Source organism: Sinocyclocheilus grahami, unplaced genomic scaffold (assembly GCF_001515645.1).
Source record: "Sinocyclocheilus grahami isolate Dianchi unplaced genomic scaffold, SAMN03320097.WGS_v1.1 scaffold477.1, whole genome shotgun sequence".
Classification (NCBI taxonomy): Eukaryota; Metazoa; Chordata; class Actinopteri; order Cypriniformes; family Cyprinidae; genus Sinocyclocheilus; species Sinocyclocheilus grahami.
This window is the reverse complement of record NW_015505656.1, coordinates 26596-47207: the sequence shown is the minus strand read 5'-3', so window position 1 is coordinate 47207 and position 20612 is coordinate 26596. Positions and strand designations below refer to the sequence as shown.

Genomic DNA, 20612 nt, shown 5'->3' with positions numbered 1-20612 from the left:
CTGTTATTTTGACAGGAAAATACAACAAAGAATATGGGTTACATGTAGCGCGTCGATTCAGCGTGGTATGCAAGACTCTCGCTCTCTCTCTTTGCTTGTGTGAGAAACACAGCGCTATCAGTAAAGCGACGGCGAGTCGTGCGCCTTCACACGAGTTTACGGTACGTCAAATACAGTTGCGCTGCGTGCTACATACTGCGCATCCATTGAGTACATGACATGATCTATTGAGCGCATCCAAATAGTACAGATCGCTTGACGGAGAGCGAAACTCTCAAGCGATTATTAGCCAATGGCTAATGTTAGACATTATTTAGTCGCCCAGAGTAAGAGTTAGTCGCATATGCGAGTGATTTACTCGCAATGTAGAGGGTTGTATAATTAAGTTGCTTAAACCACTATGAACAAAACAGCTTCATGTATGTATGCATAGTTTAATACGAAGGGCGGAATCACACAGAGTACGTTTTTCATTTAAAAACATGAGATGCAATGGGATGGGGAAAAAAACGCCATAAAGTCTGTTTTTTTCAAAGTTAAACTTGCATCAATTTTACATGGCTTTCTAAACATGCTGCTTTTTTGTGCGAGATGCGAGTGCAACAGTAATAGATGTCCATCTAGAAAATGGGTGAAATATGCGTTCTGTCTGAACGGCTTGGCTTCGGTTTTGATGTAAACAAGATCTTCTCCGCATTGATGTTCTCTTTTTCCGCTATATTTTTAATGAACAACGCAGCAGTGCCGCATCTAGTGGCTTCAACTGGATAGGCTAGCAAAAACATTCAAATGCAACGACACTTACATCGTCATCGCATCTCGTGCGCCGCTGATAAGGCTGCCTCCTTAACGCACACCTAAAATTCGAATGCAACGTTTTTGCAAATAGTACTACACAGAGCCGTAGTTCACTGACAAGCTACGCAAACAGCTTTCATAATCGCAGAACGATTTCTTCTATTTCATTATATCGTCTGCGACTATGAATGCGATTTTGCGTAGCTTGTCAGTGAACTACGGCTCTGTGTGGTAAATGCTGCTCCATCTGAAAGCACGTGCTGGAGATTTACTACTAATCATAGAACCGGCTTTACTGACAAGATACGCATGACAATCGCATTCGATTAATCGTGCAGCCCTAGTAAATATATTGTTGTAGTTGCTTGTGTGCTTTTTCTCTACTCCTGAAAGACATTCCAACAGGAAGTGAGTCATTTGTCTGTGGGAAGGACTGCACTGCAAACTCGGAAGTTTTATGTTTTTATGTTATCTTATGTTTGTTATGTTATATTATTTTATGTTTATGAGGTCATAATTCATTCGGGATCTAACATGAAGGGTCTGTGTCAAGTGTGCATGCGGAGGGATTCCCTTACGATCTTACCTGTCCAACATGGCCGCGCTACACCCCTCGCTCACCCTCCCTGCAGGCGAGCCAGTGCCGTCCAAACCGCAGCTACTCCCAGGCTCTTAAATCTTCCTCTGCTGTCTTGTGTGCGCTGCTGACAGCCACAGCCTGGAACTGTGCTATAATGGCCTGCCTCTACCTTTCAGGATGGGTATGTGTGCGTTTATCTCCGTCTGTCTCTCACGCCGGGTGCTCCGCTTGTTTTTGAGCTTTGCGAGGTCAGGCTTGGTCTGCTTTTCCTAGCGCTACTCTGTGATGTAACGTGTTGTTTGGGTTACTGTATGCTGCTCTTATTTGATCTGGCTTCGGGAGGTGCTGGTGTAATGTTGCTGTAGGTTGTGGCTGATGTCTGATGTGGATGTTAATCGTTAATGTTTACTTGGATGGGTTATTTACAAGGTGATCACCGTCTGTCATGTACCTGCCTACTCTTCCCCCGCTGTTGCTGCGGCTGTTTGTGTTGTGATACAGTACAGTGGTTTTTCCTCTCTATCTGTACTTACATCATCTTGAGATGCACAGTACTAGGGATCAGCCGATATGTTTTTCAGGGCCGATACCGATTATTACAGATCAAGTAGACCGAAAACCGATATTTTGAACCGATATACAGTACATGTCTGGTGTAAAAATGAAATTGAATGTCAAAATTAAGAATAACAAGGGCTCTGACAAAAACTGCTTTCCCTGGTGTTGGTTGAGTGTAGTTCTCCCACACTGCACTTCTTTCTCTTGTCTTCCTCTGTGCATCCATCTGCAATAAGGGTAATATAAAGAGAGAGTTAAAAGTGGGGCCACTGTATGCTTCATGATTAAGCCTATGAATACTGTACTACAGCTAAACAGCTTGGGTAATGTAAGTATTTGGCTTCAATTATTTACATGTTATAAATGTATGTGTAATAGCATAACCTCTTATAATTCCTATAAAACATAACATACAATAGTAGAGGTGACTATTCAATTCATCATCTAATGCACATCAATGGATTAACTTAAAAAAAAAAAAATTAATATAATAAGTGTAAATAATCTAATTGTCTTCATAGCTATATTGTAGAAGTTAAGAATAGGGCTGCACGAAAAATCGCATGCGATATTTAACGTGCATCTTGTCAGAAAGCCGGTTCTGTGTAGTTAATGCTGCTCAATGTGAAAGCACGCACGTGATGGAGATTTACCGCTGATTACAGAACCGGCTTTACTGATAAGATGCGCATTAAGTATCGCATGCGATTTATCGTGCAGCCCTAGTTAAGAAGAACTATTTTCATGAAACTATAACACTAATAGATTTTACAGGCACACTTATTTCAAAAGCCTATTGAAATGTCTTGGCCTATGTGACACTAGAAATTTCAGCTAGTTTTAATTTACAGTACAGTGTAAATGAAGGCATAAATCAATTTAATGTATCTTTTAATCAAATGAGAGGGGGACCTCTATATCTACCACTCCAACAGCGCCTCCTGCTGGCAGAAAATTCATTTGCATATATGCCGCCACAAATAGAGTGTAAGTCTGTGGGAAACACTGCAGTTTTACTCAAATTAAACTGCCAAATGATCATGAAGTGACTCTCAGAGGGAGTCAGAGCAGTTCTGGAGATGTTCATGTATTTATGTCCTCATGTAGTGAGACGACAGAAGCTGTCACCGCGAGCGTCACACACTTTGTATGTGTAGAAAACAAAACCGCGCGTCTGTGCCATTTACATACACAGAGACACGCAGAACATGCAGGATTCATATTTAAATATTTACAAATACTAGTCCATATCGCGACTATATAAGTGTACTGACCTACTTTTGATTCATCCAAACTTTGACAAATTCCGTGACATTCCACGTCATACATTAAATTCCATTTATATGACTGGATTCCGCAATTCCATCCGCATTTTCTGCATTGCGAAAATCGTTGATAATATTGAGGTGTTTTGCAGCTTCACTGTAACGTTAGTGGATTGTGGTGTATTGCAACGTCTGCTGCTGCCTCACTTTTGAGAGATAACTGATGCATCACTGAAGCAGCTCTTAGTTGATGTCAAGAGTTAAATAAGACCTGGCATGTTGTTGTTGCAGTGTTTCGTGAGGTTCACTCGCTGATGTTGGAGTCATCAGATTACTCGCTGTCACTGGTGTGACTAGAGATTGATTAATCGGACACAGACGGTCCAGAGCGCACACATGGACAGAGGCCGAGGCCGCCGCTTGTTTGTTGCTCATTAACTGATTCCTTTCGACCCAGGATTTCTGTTGGTTTTATATCCTAACTGATGCCTTGTTTTTTTGCTTTCATCCTTTTTTTTTTTTTTTGAGCTTCACAATGCTGTCAAGTCTATTTGAATAAATGAACATAATCATTTGCTCACCCTCTTATGTTGTGTTATGGGCCCTTTCGATTTGTTTTTACAAAAGGAGAAATTCAGAAAACTTGCCTATTAACCTTCATTGTAGCAACAGTTCAGCTTCTTAAATGTGGGAGCACCTCAAACACTCTTAAAATAATAACAATAATAATAAAAATCCACATATAAAAGTCATTCGGGTGAGTAAATGATATTCTCACATTGGCTTTGATGGTCCTCAGCAGGGAACCTTCTGTGAACCGTGCCGTTTCTGTATAAACCGAAAACAGAATATAAGCTGTTCATCATATCATAATCTCAATTTTTTTTAATCATACTTGTCTTTTAAACAACCTGAGTCAAGACAAAAGGCCCTACCGATTCATTTCATTAGGTTGGCTCGGATTTCTCCATTTTAATTCGTCGCTCATCAGCGGTTCTCAGCTGATGCGGTCTCCTCATCAAATCCACAGTGAAGAAATCAAATGGCCGTTAGTTTTGTTTCAGTTCTATAAATGTACAATAGGTGTTTGCTTATCTCTCGTACTGTGTTTTGGCATGTGAACCGTCCGCTACATGAAGCCCAGGCCTGTGTGCGTCTCTGCCTGCGTTGAGCTAATTGTTCAGGAATACTGAATCATGCCTCTGTTTGTCCTTGTGTCCTTCCCTCCGAGCGAGAGTGATCAGAAGGTTGAAGCGGCAGGGGTGGAGAGAGGAAATGATCCACACTGAGCATAGATCTGTTTTTACTTCAGTTTGAGCTTCAGGATGAAACGGCTATCCTTAAATGTGTATGAAGATGAGACTTGAATAATGCACATTTGATGAAATATGTTGGCATAACCTGCAATAAGCAGTGTTGCATAAAAAGACCAAGAACATGCATTTAGGGTCAATATTGGTGTCAAAGCTTTCTACTTTCTTTAAGCTGTTCATGTTGAACAAAAGAAATAGATTTGGAATATCGATATGTTTTTATTCCAGTTTGAGTTTAAAACATCTAAACATAAGCATGCATGAATATGAGTCTTGAATAATGAATGTTTGAATGAAGACAAACATTATTTGTCTTTGGCATGATGAGCAATGATCAGTCTTGCACAATAAGACCAAAAACATGCATTTGGTGTCAAAGCTTTCCGCTTTCTTAAAGCTGTGCATGTTTAATGTATGAAGTAAATAATTGTCTTCTCTTTCTTTCTGGATATGCAGCGGACATTATCTCAACCGTTGAATTTAACTATTCGGGGGAGTTACTAGCCACAGGAGACAAAGGGGGAAGAGTCGTCATATTTCAGCGAGAACAGGAGGTGATGCAACCTAAAGATTTTTATTGCATGATTCAGTTAGTGTGTTAACTTATTTGTTCATTGTTTTTACTCCATAGAGTAAAAACCGCCTGCTCTCAAGAGGGGAATACAACGTGTACAGCACCTTTCAGAGTCACGAGCCTGAGTTTGATTACTTGAAAAGTTTAGAAATCGAGGAGAAGATCAATAAAATCAGATGGCTCCCGCAACAGAACGCTGCACACTTTCTCCTATCTGCAAATGGTATGAAGACTAAATTGAAAATTTACTTCTGTTTTTGTGTTTTGTGTGGTGTACACCACCATTCAAATGTGTTTTGTTTTTCTTCTTCAGCAGTGGTGCATTAAATTGATCAAAAGTGACAGTGTATATTGTTATAAGATTTTTATTTCAAAGAAACATTTTTAATTAACTGTCCATTCATCAAAAAATCCTGGAAAAAATTTCCACTGAAATATTTACTGTTTTCAATATTAATAAGAAGTTTTTCTTAAGCAGCGAATCATGATATTTTCATGATTTCTGAAAGATCATGTGACACTGAAGACTGGAGTAATGATGCTGAAAATGCAGCTTTGCATCACAGGAATAAATTACATTTTAAAATATGTTCAGATTTACAGGAACTTTAAATTGTAATATTTTTACAACATTTCTGTTTTTACTGCATTTGTATATCAAACAAATGCAGCCTTGGTGAACATTAAATGCTTTCGAGAACCTAAAAAAAATCTTACCAACTTAAAACTTGTGAATGGTGGTGTTTCAAGATTATTTGAGCTGCCTAGGTAACATGGTTTTTAGGGATGCACGATATATCGGCCACCATATCGGTATCGGCCCATATCGGCTCATTTTTTCTGTTATCGGTATCGGCCTGATAAGAAAATTTGGCCGATATCTTAAAGCCGATAAATAATGCATTATTTCCTTCAGAGACACTTCAGATGCGCGCTGTTCGTTTGCAGCCTTTTGTGCAGTTTGTACATTGTAATATTGTGTTTATTTGATGTATATCTGATTTATCTCATATAGAATGCATTTGGTTAAGTTAAAAGAGCGCTTCAGTTTACCGGTGATCATCTTTAGCTCAGCACACGCAGCTCAAACAGCAGTGCACAACATTAATAACTATGATTGGGAATGTCGTGTATATAACATTCTAATGAGAACATTATTATAATAAAACGTTGTGAATTCTTTGGGTTTAGTTGCTGTGTTTCAGCGTGTTGTTATGGGAAGAGCGCATCCACAACAGGATCACACATTCTGACTATAGCATGCAATAACTGCGTCATTTGTCATTTCATATATAAGTTGTAATATTATGTTTATGTTGTATTAATATTAATCTCAGGATGCATTTCCTTGAGTTAAATAAGCTGCCAGCAAAACGCTTCAGTTTACCGTGTTCATTCAGCTCTTCAGCTTCAGCTTGAGCTGCAGCTCAATGGCTGCTATTTAAAACAGTGGTATTTGTTACTTTTTCAAAATCATTGATATATTATTAATAACAACAACCACTTGTATTTTTCTCTTATTATTTTCATCAACAATATGGTTTAGTAATTAAAATCATTTAATTATTGTCCGTGCAGAGGCTATTCCGTTTTATTGATCTATGGCGCATTCATTTTGATTCTTTACACGTGTAATGATGTCCAGTGACTTGTTTGCATTATTTATGCATAATTTTATTTATTTGTAAGACTTTTTTATGACTAAATTTGGTAATGGGAGAGTAAAAATATTTTTAAAACGTACACCGTTCAAACTAGGCTGCTTATGTTGAAGTGTTTGGGATGTGGCTTTTAATGATGAGACCTTTTTTGTAATCAGGCTCTCAAAAAGTATATAACAATTTGGATATAGATTTATCGGCCAACATATCGGTTATCGGCTTTCAAAAATAAAGAATAATCGGTTATCGGTATCGGCCAAAATTTTCATATCGGTGCATCCCTAATGGTTTTAGAAAGTAGCTTTGGATGTGCAATTTCTGTTACCGACGTGTTTTTCGTTTTGTTTTCTCTTTTCAAAAAGACAAAACCATCAAACTATGGAAGATCAGCGAAAGGGACAAACGAGCAGAAGGATACAACCTTAAAGATGAAGACGGAAGACTGCAAGATCAGTTTCGAATCACAACACTACGGGTTAGTCTGTCTCTTCCCTTCCAATGTCATTTTGAGTTGTGAGTGCAGCCAGTGATGGTTAGTTGTGAAGTGAAGCACTGGTTTTCAGTTAATAAATATTTAATAAGATTTACAGTTGGATGTTTCCAGAACTTGTTGTCTGTTGAGTACATTCCATGTGACATAAATGTACAGTATACACCCAGTTGTCAGTGGGGCGGGACTGTTAACGCTATTTATACATGAGAGTGATGAAGAAACCTGTTCAGAAGGGACGTGTTCCAGACAAGTCAAGGCGAGGCCGTATTTTGGGAAAACTGTACAGCAGTGTACGATAATTTCATTGCAACCTTATTAGGGCTGTGCAATATTGAAGAAAAATGCGATACCTTTTTTAAAAATGTGATATTCGATATGCGATACGATATTGCTTGGTGTGTAAAATCAATTTCAATTATATTTTAAAATATTTAAAAATGGAAATTATGTATCCAATTTGTTTCACATTCTTTCTTGGAAAAGAAAGAATCACTACAACTTCTGAAAGTGACCAGCAGTGTTTTAGCAATACATAAAAAGTAATGTCACAAATCAGAAAATGTCATTTTAACATCAGTATGAACATACAAACAAAAAAAATTAATGACACTAATTTTATATCATTGTAACTTTGCTTTCCATACACTTTAAGTACTTCTTCATATACCACAGCAAAAACTATAGTCTGAGAAAGTTCAAACATGATTAAAGGCAAGTGAACAGTCAGTAAAAAAAAAAAGGAAATACATAATTTACAAGCATAGATCAAATAAACAGTAGTATTCAGGTACTTAAATTGTATAATTAAGTGTAAAATAACACTGCATAGTGTTCACTGTATGAATTAAATTTAGATTAATCTTTGTTATAGCTGTTTTGTTGTTTGATTAACATTAGTGACATATTCAGCAGCACGTATCGATAGGCTGCTGTCGCTTTAAATCTGACTGCACTGATCCAGTATGATGATACACATCCGATTTCTTTCTCAGCTGTTTACATTCATTTAAAACATAACTGACTGCGTTTACGAGAATGATCGTCGAGATGGGTACTATTGACAATTCTGTGTGTATGTGTCTGTTCAAACGTGAGGAGATGCAAAAAACGAATCAACTCGGTGTTCGCGTGCCGTCTGAAACGCGTCTGTGTGTGTGTGTGTGTGTGTGTGTGTGTGCGTGTGCGCGTGCTTCAGGTGTGAGTCAGACAGCAAGACGAGACGACAGAGTTGTTTTCTGCAACTTATTGCACTTAACTCTTTTTAACGTCAAGCAATTCTCTGCTTCATGCGTCAAACTAAAACTGACCTTTTGCAACGTTTTGTGTGTGTGTGTGTGTGTGCATGTGCGCGTGCGTGCGTGCGTGTGAGAGAGAGAGGGAGGGGGGGTGACATCACAGTGGAGTCAGCTGTCTTAACCGTGGCTTGTGTACTGCAAACACATAGCAGCTTCATCACTGTGTCTGTCACGCGACTCTGTTCCCCTTTCGGGCTCTGTCTTTACATTTATTTTGTAAGATGAAGCTCGCGATTATGGTAAGGGGCGTTACATTTCCGACGAGTGCAACAGTTCGGCCAATCACAATGCACTGGGTCAGCTGGCCAATCAGAGCAGACTGCGCTTGTCGGAAGGAGGGACTTTGTAGAAAACGAAGCGTTTGAGAGAGGCGAGGCATATAGGACCTACAATAATGTACAGTATTTGAAAAATAATGTGTTTTTTGAACATTAAAGCATGTCAACATATTCTGTTACACCAAATACACAAAATAATGATCTTTAAAAAAGCATCATATGACCCCTTTAAGTAGCCTGTTATTAAAATGATTCAGATATCACATGCACTTGCGATATGCATATTGCGATATTTACATTTGCGATATTTCGATCATTTCGATTTGCAGCCCTAAACCTTATATAGGTTTTATATTGGTTGTTATATTATATTATGTATATTGGTTAATGTTATCATAGCATTGTTCAGTGTTGTTGCCATAGTTTCTTTACTAATGTTTATCTATAGATGTTGAGTTATTTGACTTAAGGTTAATCAAAATTCAAAATGTGTGTTCTATATATATATATATATCTATATAGAACATATTATTATTTTTATTTAAATATATACTTTTTCTTGGTTTAATATTTCATTAGGTAACTCTCTGGTTGTTTCACAGGTTCCTGTGCTGATGCCGATGGATTTGATGGTGGAAGCAAGCCCACGCAGAATATTTGCAAACGCACATACATATCACATCAATTCCATTTCAGTAAATAGTGATTATGAAACATACCTTTCTGCAGACGACCTCAGAATAAACCTCTGGCATTTAGAAATCACAGATAGAAGTTTTAGTATCCTTTACACAATCAGTGACGTTCTTTGTTTTCCCCTCATTTTATTTAAATGTGTCCTATTGTGTGTGTGTGTGTGTGTGTGTATATATGTACATATTTAAGTAGTAGTCATAGTTTAATTTAGCCATGTTGCACCTTTAGAATGAAACGGGCCTTTATTTATTTTATTGTTTTTATGTATGTTTAAGACTTCTACGTAAACATCCTTGACAAATGTGAAATGAGGTAATGATATAGTTGGGTCTATATGGTCTAATATAATCTCTTACACCGCAATAGGTGTACATGAGCAATATCACTCGAGTACGAGAGCGATACCAACTCTATATCAGCATATAGATGTATGCTGATATCTCGCTGATATAGAGCCGGTATCGCTCGAGTACGAGTGTGATATTGCGTTTATATAACAGTTCGACGGCATGAGCGTGAATATATAAGAAAAACAACAACGGAGTGTCTATAACGGAGTGTCTATAAAAACCCTTTTGTGCAGAACTACTTCCTTCTGCCACATATTCAAATCTCAGTTTGACAGTTTAACAGCTGAGCTCAAGATCCGTTACTAATTTGAAAACGTCACTTTATAACTAGTAATGAAGGAACGTTGAGCTGCTTCATTAAAAACTCATTGTATTAATTAAAAGCTCACTGTATGTAGAGTATTGTGAGAGGGAGATGGGCTGAGCGAGTGTGTTTACCTGCATCTGATACAGCATTCATTCTTCAGCTCAATCTCATATTCACAATAAAACATTAGTTTGAATGTCCGCTGAGGAAAGCGATATCTTTGTCGTACTGTCCTTTCATCTGTTAAGGATGATTTCTGATGACAGCGCTGCTCAGTGCATTGGTTAACTGCGTCTTACAAGCTGTTATTAAAAGTAAAAATTACGTCAGTTTTAGTCTCTTTCAGTATAAAAGTCTTAAATGCTGTCTCGTAAAAGTCAATTGTCGCCATCTAATGGTGGAACAATGTCACAAAAATCACCATCACGAACACACACGCACACGGTTTCCCATTACTAAATACTACTATGTATATAAAATATTATTTATTGAATAATAAACAACAACAACAACAGCCATCATAAAAGCCATGCTCTAATATACAGCATTAAAATGACATAAAATATAACGTGATGAGATTTTGCTCTCAGCCAAAACGATTTGCTCTGGAACAAATGATAGATTAATAAGACCACAAGTCTGCCCGTCAGATTTAATTTAAATTAAATTAAATTAAACAAATTATATCTCATGTTTAACCACTATAGAGACATCAGAGCGAGCAGCAAATTCCAGAAGATCTGGCCGAGGTGAGGCTGCTCTCGGCTGGGTTCATGAGTGCTGATCGCCCTCTGACGCCCTGGAGCTCACGTCTCCGAAAATGTCGAAGCAAATTTTCAAATAGACGTTATCTTTATTAACAAACTGTATATTTGAAGTCTAAACAAGTACATTCTCGCCTAAAAAAACTCTTAAAATTGCATTCCGTGACACAAAAACAGTATTATTTTAAAATTTTAGTGGATTTGGGTGTCCGCCATGACACTCGCTTTGAGAAATACGGGAAGCGGTGTGATGCAAACGGTGAAAGGGTGTTCCTGTGGCGATACAGTACAATATCTCACGGTTCTCATCCAATCAGATTTGAGAACCAGAACGAACGGTTGTATTTTATACAACAGTTCGTCCCCTTGAACTATTGTATTTTACTTTAAAACATACACATTTTTATTGTTTGTGGATTAAGACATTGGCCAATCTGAATATATTTAAAATGGCACCATCAGCTCCAATCATCTTTTTTGACAAACTGTTTCTTCAGAAGCCGAATCCCCAAGGAATGGCCAAGTCCTGCATCTCTGACACATCTCTAAAACTTTAAAGTGTGTTTAAAGTTATTTCTGTTGGTTTCCTTTACCGTTTCCCCCCTCAGACATTGTAGATATAAAACCAGCCAATATGGAGGAGCTGACGGAGGTGATAACGGCGGCCGAGTGTCACCCCCACCAGTGTAACGTCTTTGTGTACAGCAGTAGTAAAGGAACCATCCGCCTGTGTGACATGAGGGCGGCCGCGCTCTGCGATAGACATAGCAAATGTGAGTATTTTAAGTCAGTCCAGTCTTTTTTCCTCCAGTTGTCTATTTTTTCCGCTCTTTTTTTTTTTTGCTTTTATATTCTTGTCCATTTATTTTCCATCAGACAGAGAGACTGAACTCTACATGGGAATGTTCCCTGACACAGTGTCCTTTTCTCCTAAAACACGATCAGACTCTCTCTCACTAAAAGGCCGTGGAAAGTTCTCGTTTTTGCCGTCCACTGTTTAATGTCAGCATGGCCTTGTGTTATGTAATCGTTGGGTTATGTAATTAATCGAGCGCTCTGTTCTGAACTTGGACCTCACTCCAGACCAACAAAGCAAAACCGCAAACTCTCGCCATTTACTTCCTGTCAAATCCACTAGTTACAAAACAGATGTCAAGTAAGTGCATCAAATTGAAGTGTTTGAATGGAATAAATGGACTGTTAGTGTTTTTCTTTTTCATTATATACATAATTCAATCCTTTATTTTTAAGTTATTTTAGCGAGTATTACATTCCCAACTATTCTTAACGAAAAGGTGTGCTCTTGTTGATAGGGTTCAGTTCTGGTCCATTGGTCACACTAGAAATAGGAAGATCAAGTCAAGTGCATTTTGGGATATATATATATATATATATACACACGTACTACTGTTCGAAAGCTTTGGGTTGGATTTTTTTGGTTTGTTTGTTTTTGATAGACACTTATGCTCACCGAGACAGTACAAAAAGAGTATTATTGTGAAATATTATAATGTAAAATAACTTTTTAATGTATTTTTTTTTTCATACATCTATTTGAATATTCTAATATGAATATTTTAAAATGCTTTTTTTCCTGTGATGTTAAAACTGAATATTCAGCATCATTACTCCAGTCTTCAGTGTCACATGATCCTTCAGAAATCATTCTAATATATTGATTTTGTGCCAGAAATATCTCTTATCAATATTGAAAACAGCTGTGCTGCTTATTATTTTTGTGGAAATAATTAAATTTTTCCCCCACAAAGGATTCTTTGAATGGAACATTCAAAAGAACAACAATTTGTAATAATATAAATGTCTTTACTGTCACTTTTGAGCAATTTAATGCATCTTTGCAGAATCAAAGTATTAATTTTTCACAAAAAAAAACAACTTTTGAACGACACCAAACTTTTGAACGGTAGTGTTCATGTGCAGGATTTTACGTGTTCTACTCAAACAGCCTTTAGCGTTTCTGCTGCAAGTCTGAAATATCATCAGAAATATTGTGTTTTTGTTCCTCCAAAGTTTTTGAGGAGCCAGAAGATCCCAGCAGCCGGTCGTTCTTCTCAGAAATCATCTCCTCCATATCTGACGTCAAGTTCAGCCACAGCGGTCGATACATGATGACCCGCGATTACCTCTCCGTTAAGGTTTGGGACCTGAATATGGAGAACCGGCCAGTAGAGACCTACCAGGTACAGTAGAGATCTTATTGCAACAGCTGACATTCCAGAGCTTGTGCTGTCATGTTTTCAGAACATGGTGTTTCATGTCTACAATTAATACATTTTTCAAATACTGCCGGCACCTCCCCAAAGTTTCACACCCGCTTAAATGTGTTATCTTGCAAGTGATATGACCATTTCTTTGTTGGGTTTTGTTGCTGATTCACATGTGCTTCTCTGTTTCAGGTACACGAGTACCTACGTAGCAAGTTGTGCTCACTCTACGAGAATGACTGCATTTTCGACAAGTTTGAGTGCTGTTGGAACGGTTCAGACAGGTGCGGAACCGTATTTAATTAGGGTGGACAATTCCCACGGTCCCACATTTTAAAGCTGTTGAGTCTTCCTAATAATGTGACTACAGGAAGAAAATATTTTCAGTGATTTACCTGTGTTGAGAAGATAAACATTCTGGCAAAATAATATAGATTAATAATATAATAATAATGCTATATACACACTACCGTTCAAAAGTTTGGGATCAGAACGATTTTTAATGTTTTTAAAGGAGTTTCTTATGCTCAAGGCAGCATTTATTTGATCAAAAATACAGGGAAAAAAAATTCATGTAAAATGCCGTATTTAATTAGGGTGGACAATTCCCACGGTCCCACATTTTAAAGCTGTTGAGTCTTCCTAATAATGTGACTACAGGAAGAAAATATTTTCAGTGATTTACCTGTGTTGAGAAGATAAACATTCTGGCAAAATAATATAGATTAATAATATAATAATAATGCTATATACACACTACCGTTCAAAAGTTTGGGATCAGAACGATTTTTAATGTTTTTAAAGGAGTTTCTTATGCTCAAGGCAGCATTTATTTGATCAAAAATACAGGAAAAAAAAATTCATGTAAAATAACCTTTTTCTATTTTAATATACATTAAAATCTAATTTATTCCTGTGATGCACAGCTGAATATTCAGCATCATTCCTGCAGTCTTCAGTGTCGCATGATCTTCAGAAATCATTCTAATATGCTGATTTATTATCAGTGCTGGAAACTGTTGTGCTGCTTAATATTTTTTTGGAACCTGTGATACATTTTTTCAGGATTTTTTTGATGAATAAAAAGTTAAAAAGAAGAGCATTTCTTTAAAATAGAAATCTTTTCTAACAATATACACTACAGTTCAAAAGTTTGGGGTCAGTACATTTTTATTCATTCTTTTTTTGAAAGAAATTAACTTTTATTCAGCAAAGATGTTGAATTGATAAGAAGTCATATTTATATTGTTAGAGAATATTTATATTTTGAATAAATGCTGTTCTTTTTAACTTTTTATGCAAAGAATACTGAAAAAAGTATCGCAGTTTCCCAAAAAATATTTGGCAGCACAACTGTTGCCAACATTGATCATTCTAATAATAAATCAGCATATTAGAATGATTTCTTAAGGATCATGTGACACGTTATACTGGAGTAATGGCTGATGAAAATTCACCTTTGCATCACAGAAATAAATTATATTTTAAAGGATATTAAAATAGAAAGCATTATTATATATTGCAATAACATTTTGCAAGATTACGGGGGTTTTTTTCTGTATTTTTGATCAAATGCAGCCTTGATGAGCATAAGAGACTTCTTTAAAAAACAAAAAATCGTTCTGATCCCGAACTTATGAATGATAGTATGTATGTGTGTGTATATATATATATATAATTTTTTTTTTTCCATTTGGAATTATTTTATAAATACATATGAAATATTTTATATAGAGAGAATCATATACGCTTAAAAATGAGTCATTGTATTAATGTTTAGTTTAATAATAATTTTTAATTTTTATCCTGTATGATAATGATTTTATTTCTTATTTGGTGTTGATGAAGTGGTACTTGAACATTAGTGATGAGATTGAAATAATCACTAAATCAGGTTTTTGAACTTAATCAAAATAGTTCAAACCAATTTATATTTCTGCACTAAAAACTAATGCTTAAGATACAAACAAAAAGATCTCCAATCCGTTTCCTACCAATAATGCAGATACAAACGTAACGACTTGGGGAAGTGGCCTAATGGTTAGAGAGTCGGACTCATAACCCAAAGGTTGTGGGTTCGAGTCTCGTACCGGCAGGGATTGTAGGTGGGGGGAGTGAATGTACAGCGCTCTCTCCCACCTTCAATACCACGACTGAGGTGCCCTTGAGCAAGTCTCCGTGAACACACACAAACCGTGAACACACACCCGGAGCAGTGGGTAGCCATTTATGCTGCGGTGCCCCAACTGCTCCCCGGGCACCGCAGCATAAATGGCTGCCCACTGCTCCGGGTGTGTGTTCACGGTTTGTGTGTGTTCACTGCTGTGTGTGTGCACTTTGGATGGGTAAATGCAGAGCACTAATTCTGAGTATGGGTCACCATACTTGGCCACATGTCACTTCACTTCACTTAAGTGCATCACGATCTGTCCAAATCGGCAACATGGGCTCAACCAATTGCTTGAACTTAATTGAAAACTGGTGCAGAAATTCTCAAAAAAAAAAAGCCTGGTGAAACTTTATGTAACCTATGTAATGTGCAACAATTTGACAACTGATATTTATTTATTTTCTTCTCTCTCATCGACCCCTGCACTTCCGTCCTCCTCAGTGCCATTATGACGGGTTCCTACAACAACTTCTTTAGGATGTTTGACAGGAACACGCGCAGGGACATCACACTGGAGGCGTCGAGGGAGAACAGTAAACCCCGTGCCATACTCAAACCCCGCAAGGTCTGCACAGGTGGCAAACGGAAGAAAGACGAAATCAGCGTAGACAGCCTGGACTTCAACAAGAAGATCCTACACACCGCCTGGCACCCGAAAGAGAACGTGATAGCTGTGGCCGCCACCAACAACCTGTATATATTCCAGGACAAAATGAATTAAAAAAAAAAAAAGAGAGAGAGTGATTTAAAAACCAAGAAGAAACAAAAATCAAGAAAAAGAAACATCCCCTTCTCCCCATTTCCCCCCGTGCAGGTCGGAGGACGCTCAAGAAATCTCGTACTTTGCAATGATAAGCCTAGTCGTTAAATCTGTAAGAGAAATATGGCACTGTTGTTGACCCAACAAAGAAGTGAAGCACTTGTTTTTCACACCAGGGAGCGGAGACATACCGTATATATTTGGGGGGGGGGGGGGGATGACCCTCTTTGGGAGGGTGTCAATAATTCACAACGACTCCAAACAAAAGAAAATTAAAAATAAATTAGAAGGCCGATATCAACTAACCCTCCAGCAACGGAACCCATACCAATCAGCATTAAGAGACTACTTTGCAAAAGTCGTACATGTATTCGTCTTTCGGCTGAGCCTTGCGTTTTTATGATTTGATGACCAAAAGTACAGAAGCGCACCAGGATGAGTAACGTCTCGCTGTCAATCGTATGTATCCGCTGTTCGAAATCCAGGCCTTCATGAGCGTTTATTTAATGCCTGTTAACATTCCTTCCCCTGGCCCGACTCTCAGGCCTTGATGTTCTACCTTTTAAGCACTTAAAACAGGTCTCCATTTTGGTCAGTGGACAGTTTGACAGTTTTCCATTTCTCTCGGTTTTATTTTTGTTCTGTTTTTATTTTATACTATTTTTTTTTTTCTTGTTTTTTCATGCATAATAATATCTACTCACTGACTGTATCTATATATTACACCATCTGGTGTCAAACCACTTAATAAAAGTAACATAACTACAAAGAGAAAGCGTTTTTACATTATGAGCAGGTATGTATGATTTTTTACGTTCTATATTTGCATGTAATCTGCATATGTAGATCTGGAGCGCCAGTGGTTAAAATGTGAAATCATCCTGCTGAACCCGTATCGGCTACATTATTGGGGAATTCGACCCCCCCCAAAAAAAGGGGGCGATTGAAATGACTTTCGACGAAAAGAAAGTGGCCTGATTTTTTAAAATTTGAATACAGCATTTGCTTGTATGTCGGACGAGTCTCAAAAAAAGACAGCAAACCAAACGTAATTCCCTCATAATGTTCTGGTTGGGAAGCAAATCTCCATATTGAACTACTTGAATTTGCAGTTGCACTGTTTGATTGAGGACATTGGCCATGAAAAGTATCAGTATTGCCGTCTATTTCGCTTTAGAGTTTTCATTTACGTTTTTCTTTTTCGTTTTTACTTCGTAAAGGGATTCTACCGCCTTAAGTATGTCTGTATGTCCTATAATAATCCTCACCCGGTAACCTTGAGGACTAGATGATCTCGACATCCCATCGCCGTCACTCGGCTACCTTCTACATGCATTGTTTTTATTTTAGCACTCCATTTGTCCATTCATGTGCTGCTACGGTTTGTGCGGCTTTGTATTTGGACACTAATATACGAGATATTGTACGGTCGGTGACGGCCGTCACAGAACACTCAAATCGAAACCGATGTGTTCAGTGCCTCTTGAGACAAAACTGGCTTTCTTCCAGTCAATCAAAGTTAACGGATCACATCCTGATGTCGAGATACTCCTTGTGCTCAATTCCTTGCGCACAGAAGAAACGTATGTCGCGTGGAAGTTTATCTAAATGGATTTATCTCACATCAGGATGCGGTTTAAAGGAACCGGTGACAAAATACAGTTTGTGTGCTGCTGAATTTTGACATGCGGCTGCATAACTGATGTCAAAATGACAAACGTAACTTAACGGTTGACGAGTACAAAGTTGTTGTTCTAGCTGATTGTGACGCTCTTTAAATCTGGGAACTGACAGGTCGGATACGTACTCAGACCTTGTTCCTTGTTAAATGATGATGATGCTAACATTGTGAAAGTGTACACTTGTTTGATTATTTTTGACCAAAGTTAAATAAAATTTTAATTGTGTTTATCTGAATCGGCACACTGCCCAACACTTATTCAAATGATTTCAGGTGGCCTTAGCAAACTTTTTGAAATATTGCATTTTGCATATTGTTTGTGCAGTACAGTTTATATATCGACTTCTATAAAAGTATGTGACTATGTAATGATAAACGTGTAAAACTGTGGCTCAGTGGCACATAAAGTCACAATTGTGAGCAAGTATATTTAACTAATGTTCAAAAGTTTGGGGTCGGTAAGATTTGTTTTTGAAAGAAGTCTCTTATGCTCACCGAAGATGAATTTATTGGATCAAATATACAGTAAGAACAGTGATATTGTGAAATATTATTACAAATATTATTTATATTTGAATACATTTTAAATTGTAAATTATTACTGTGATGCAAAGCTGAATTTTCAGTGTCGCCTGATCCTTCAGAAATCATTCTAATATGCTGATTTGCTGCTCAAGAAACATTTATCAATTTTGAAAATGGTTGTGCTGTGTAAAATTTGTGTGGAAAATGAATAGAATTCTTTGCAACATTATAATAGTATTTACTGTAATTTTTTTATCAATTCAATGCATCCTTGCTGATTCAAATTAATTATACTTTCCAAAAAAAAATCTTACTGACCCCAAATTTTAAAATGATGATGTAAATGTATATCTCCTGCAATATTAAGACAGATTCCAAGGGAAGTGTTACAGTTGGCAGACATTTATTTGCTGTTTCCCTCTGTTGATACAAAACCACTATGAAATTGACGTACACTGAATACAATTTTTAAAGACTACAAAACATGCACAAATTTACACAATTTCCCTTTTACTCCTGCCTGATTCATTAACAGTTTTATTTAAGGCAATCTTTGGACTGGAACCCGGACTTTTCAGATAAACGAAGAACATCTGTGATTGCAATTCAGGTGAGCACTAAAGGCAAACTTAATTCAGCAATTTCTCAAGTTGGTTTTGAAGTATATTGGACATTTATTTGTGACTGACATTCAGAAAAGTGTTGATATGGTACTCTGCTTTTTGGCTAGTATTTACTAAAGACCATTGCAGTTGTATAATACTGTGAACAGCTCGATTCCCAAAGCAAAGGTCTGTTTTTGGAGTCTGAAACCTCATAAATACAGATGCAACTTCAAGATACAGAGAAATGGTGACAAGGTAAAACAAGTCCTATATTATATCATCAAATGTTGAGATATACTATAAGATATACGTAAAATCCCTGTTTTGTTACGGGGTAGATGGTTAAATCTCTTCCCAATTCGCAGTTTCAGGTACCACGTCTCTGGATCAACTTTTATTCCCCTATTTCTCTCCCATCTGTTGTTTTATGATCCTCTCATAATATTCTCGGTAGTCTTGGTGCGAGTAAATGCAAAATGAAGATGCAGTACATCTAGTTCTATGAAGTCTAGCATGGCCTTCTCTGTGCTGACGGCCCTGGAATGGACTGGCATTATGGGAAAGGCCAGTGGAATACACAAGGGGGAAGCGAGGTAGAGTGGCCCACAGCCGGTGAGAGGAAATGTCGCATTACCTCATCCTATCTGCGTCTACACAAGCACAGATTCACGACAAAGCAGCTGAGATGGTGGATGTGCGTATATGAGATTTGTCTCATTTCTTGGCTTTTCCTGCTCCCTCAAAAGGTGCCAGAAGTAGTAAAGCGCCTTCCGATGTACACCCTAAAAAGATGAAATTATTAATTATCAGATGTAGCATTGGTGGTCATTTTAGGATCAATACTACAGTGCCTTGCGAATGTATTCATACCCCTTCATTTTTTTCACATTTTGTTTTGTTGCTGCCTTATGTTAAACTGCTTTAAATTAGTTTTTGTCCACAACAATCTACACTCCATACACCATAATTGTCAAGCAAAAAAACTGCTTTTTAACATCTTTGAAAATTTATTAAAAATAAAATGATTTACATGATTTAATGATGATATCTGGGACATTTGAAATTTAGCTCAGGAGCATTCATTTTGCTTGTAGGTATTACTAAACTTCAAGTGAAGTTAACCTGTGGTAAATTCATTTGAATGGGTATGATTTGGAAAGGCATACACATCTTAATAAAAGGTCTAACAGCTTATCAGAGCAAAAACCAAGCCCTGAGGTCAAAATAACTTCCTGTAAAGCTCAGAAACAGGTTTGCGTCAAGCCACACATCTGTGGAAGAGTTCAGAAAAAAATTCTGCTTCATTGAAGGGTCACAGAAGCATGTAGTCTCCGTTACCCTTAATGGAAGAAATTTGAAACAACCAGGACTCTTCCTAGAGCTGGCCTGGCCAAACTGAGCAATTGATGGAGAAGGGCTTTGGTTTGAGTGGTGACCAAGAACCTGATGGTCTCTCTAGTTGAGCTCCATGATCATATGTGGAGATAGAACAAACATCGCTGCAACACTCCACCAATCCAGTCTTTATGGCGGTGTGGCCAACTCAATCCTCTCTTCAGTTTTTTAGACTTGACAAAAAAGCACCTAAAGGACCCTCAGACTGTGAGAAACAAGATTCTCTGGTCTGATGAACCTCAATTCTAAGCATCATGTTTGAAGGAAACCAGCTCCGCTCATCACCTGCAGAGTACCATCCCAAAAGTAAAGTGTGCTG

At 37.5% G+C, this 20612-nt stretch overlaps 2 protein-coding genes across 2 annotated transcripts in view; one reads left to right on the top strand and one right to left on the bottom strand.

The window, feature by feature from the left end:
• The window catches only part of ppp2r2d (protein phosphatase 2, regulatory subunit B, delta), a 22701-nt gene extending 4697 nt beyond the window's left edge, over window positions 1–18004 (top strand). Inside the window, exons 3-10 of the mRNA XM_016235984.1 lie at window positions 4971–5068; window positions 5146–5311; window positions 7112–7224; window positions 9418–9595; window positions 11541–11705; window positions 12964–13133; window positions 13350–13441; window positions 15769–18004. Coding sequence (XP_016091470.1) covers window positions 4971–5068; window positions 5146–5311; window positions 7112–7224; window positions 9418–9595; window positions 11541–11705; window positions 12964–13133; window positions 13350–13441; window positions 15769–16048 — 1262 coding nt within the window. The 3' untranslated portion in view covers window positions 16049–18004. The remainder of the gene's footprint in view (window positions 1–4970; window positions 5069–5145; window positions 5312–7111; window positions 7225–9417; window positions 9596–11540; window positions 11706–12963; window positions 13134–13349; window positions 13442–15768) is intronic.
• Window positions 18005–18616: 612 nt separating this feature from the next.
• LOC107553688 (BCL2/adenovirus E1B 19 kDa protein-interacting protein 3-like) overlaps window positions 18617–20612 on the bottom strand; it is an 8804-nt gene continuing 6808 nt past the window's right edge. The window contains exon 6 of the mRNA XM_016235983.1: window positions 18617–19680. Coding sequence (XP_016091469.1) covers window positions 19638–19680 — 43 coding nt within the window. The 3' untranslated portion in view covers window positions 18617–19637. The remainder of the gene's footprint in view (window positions 19681–20612) is intronic.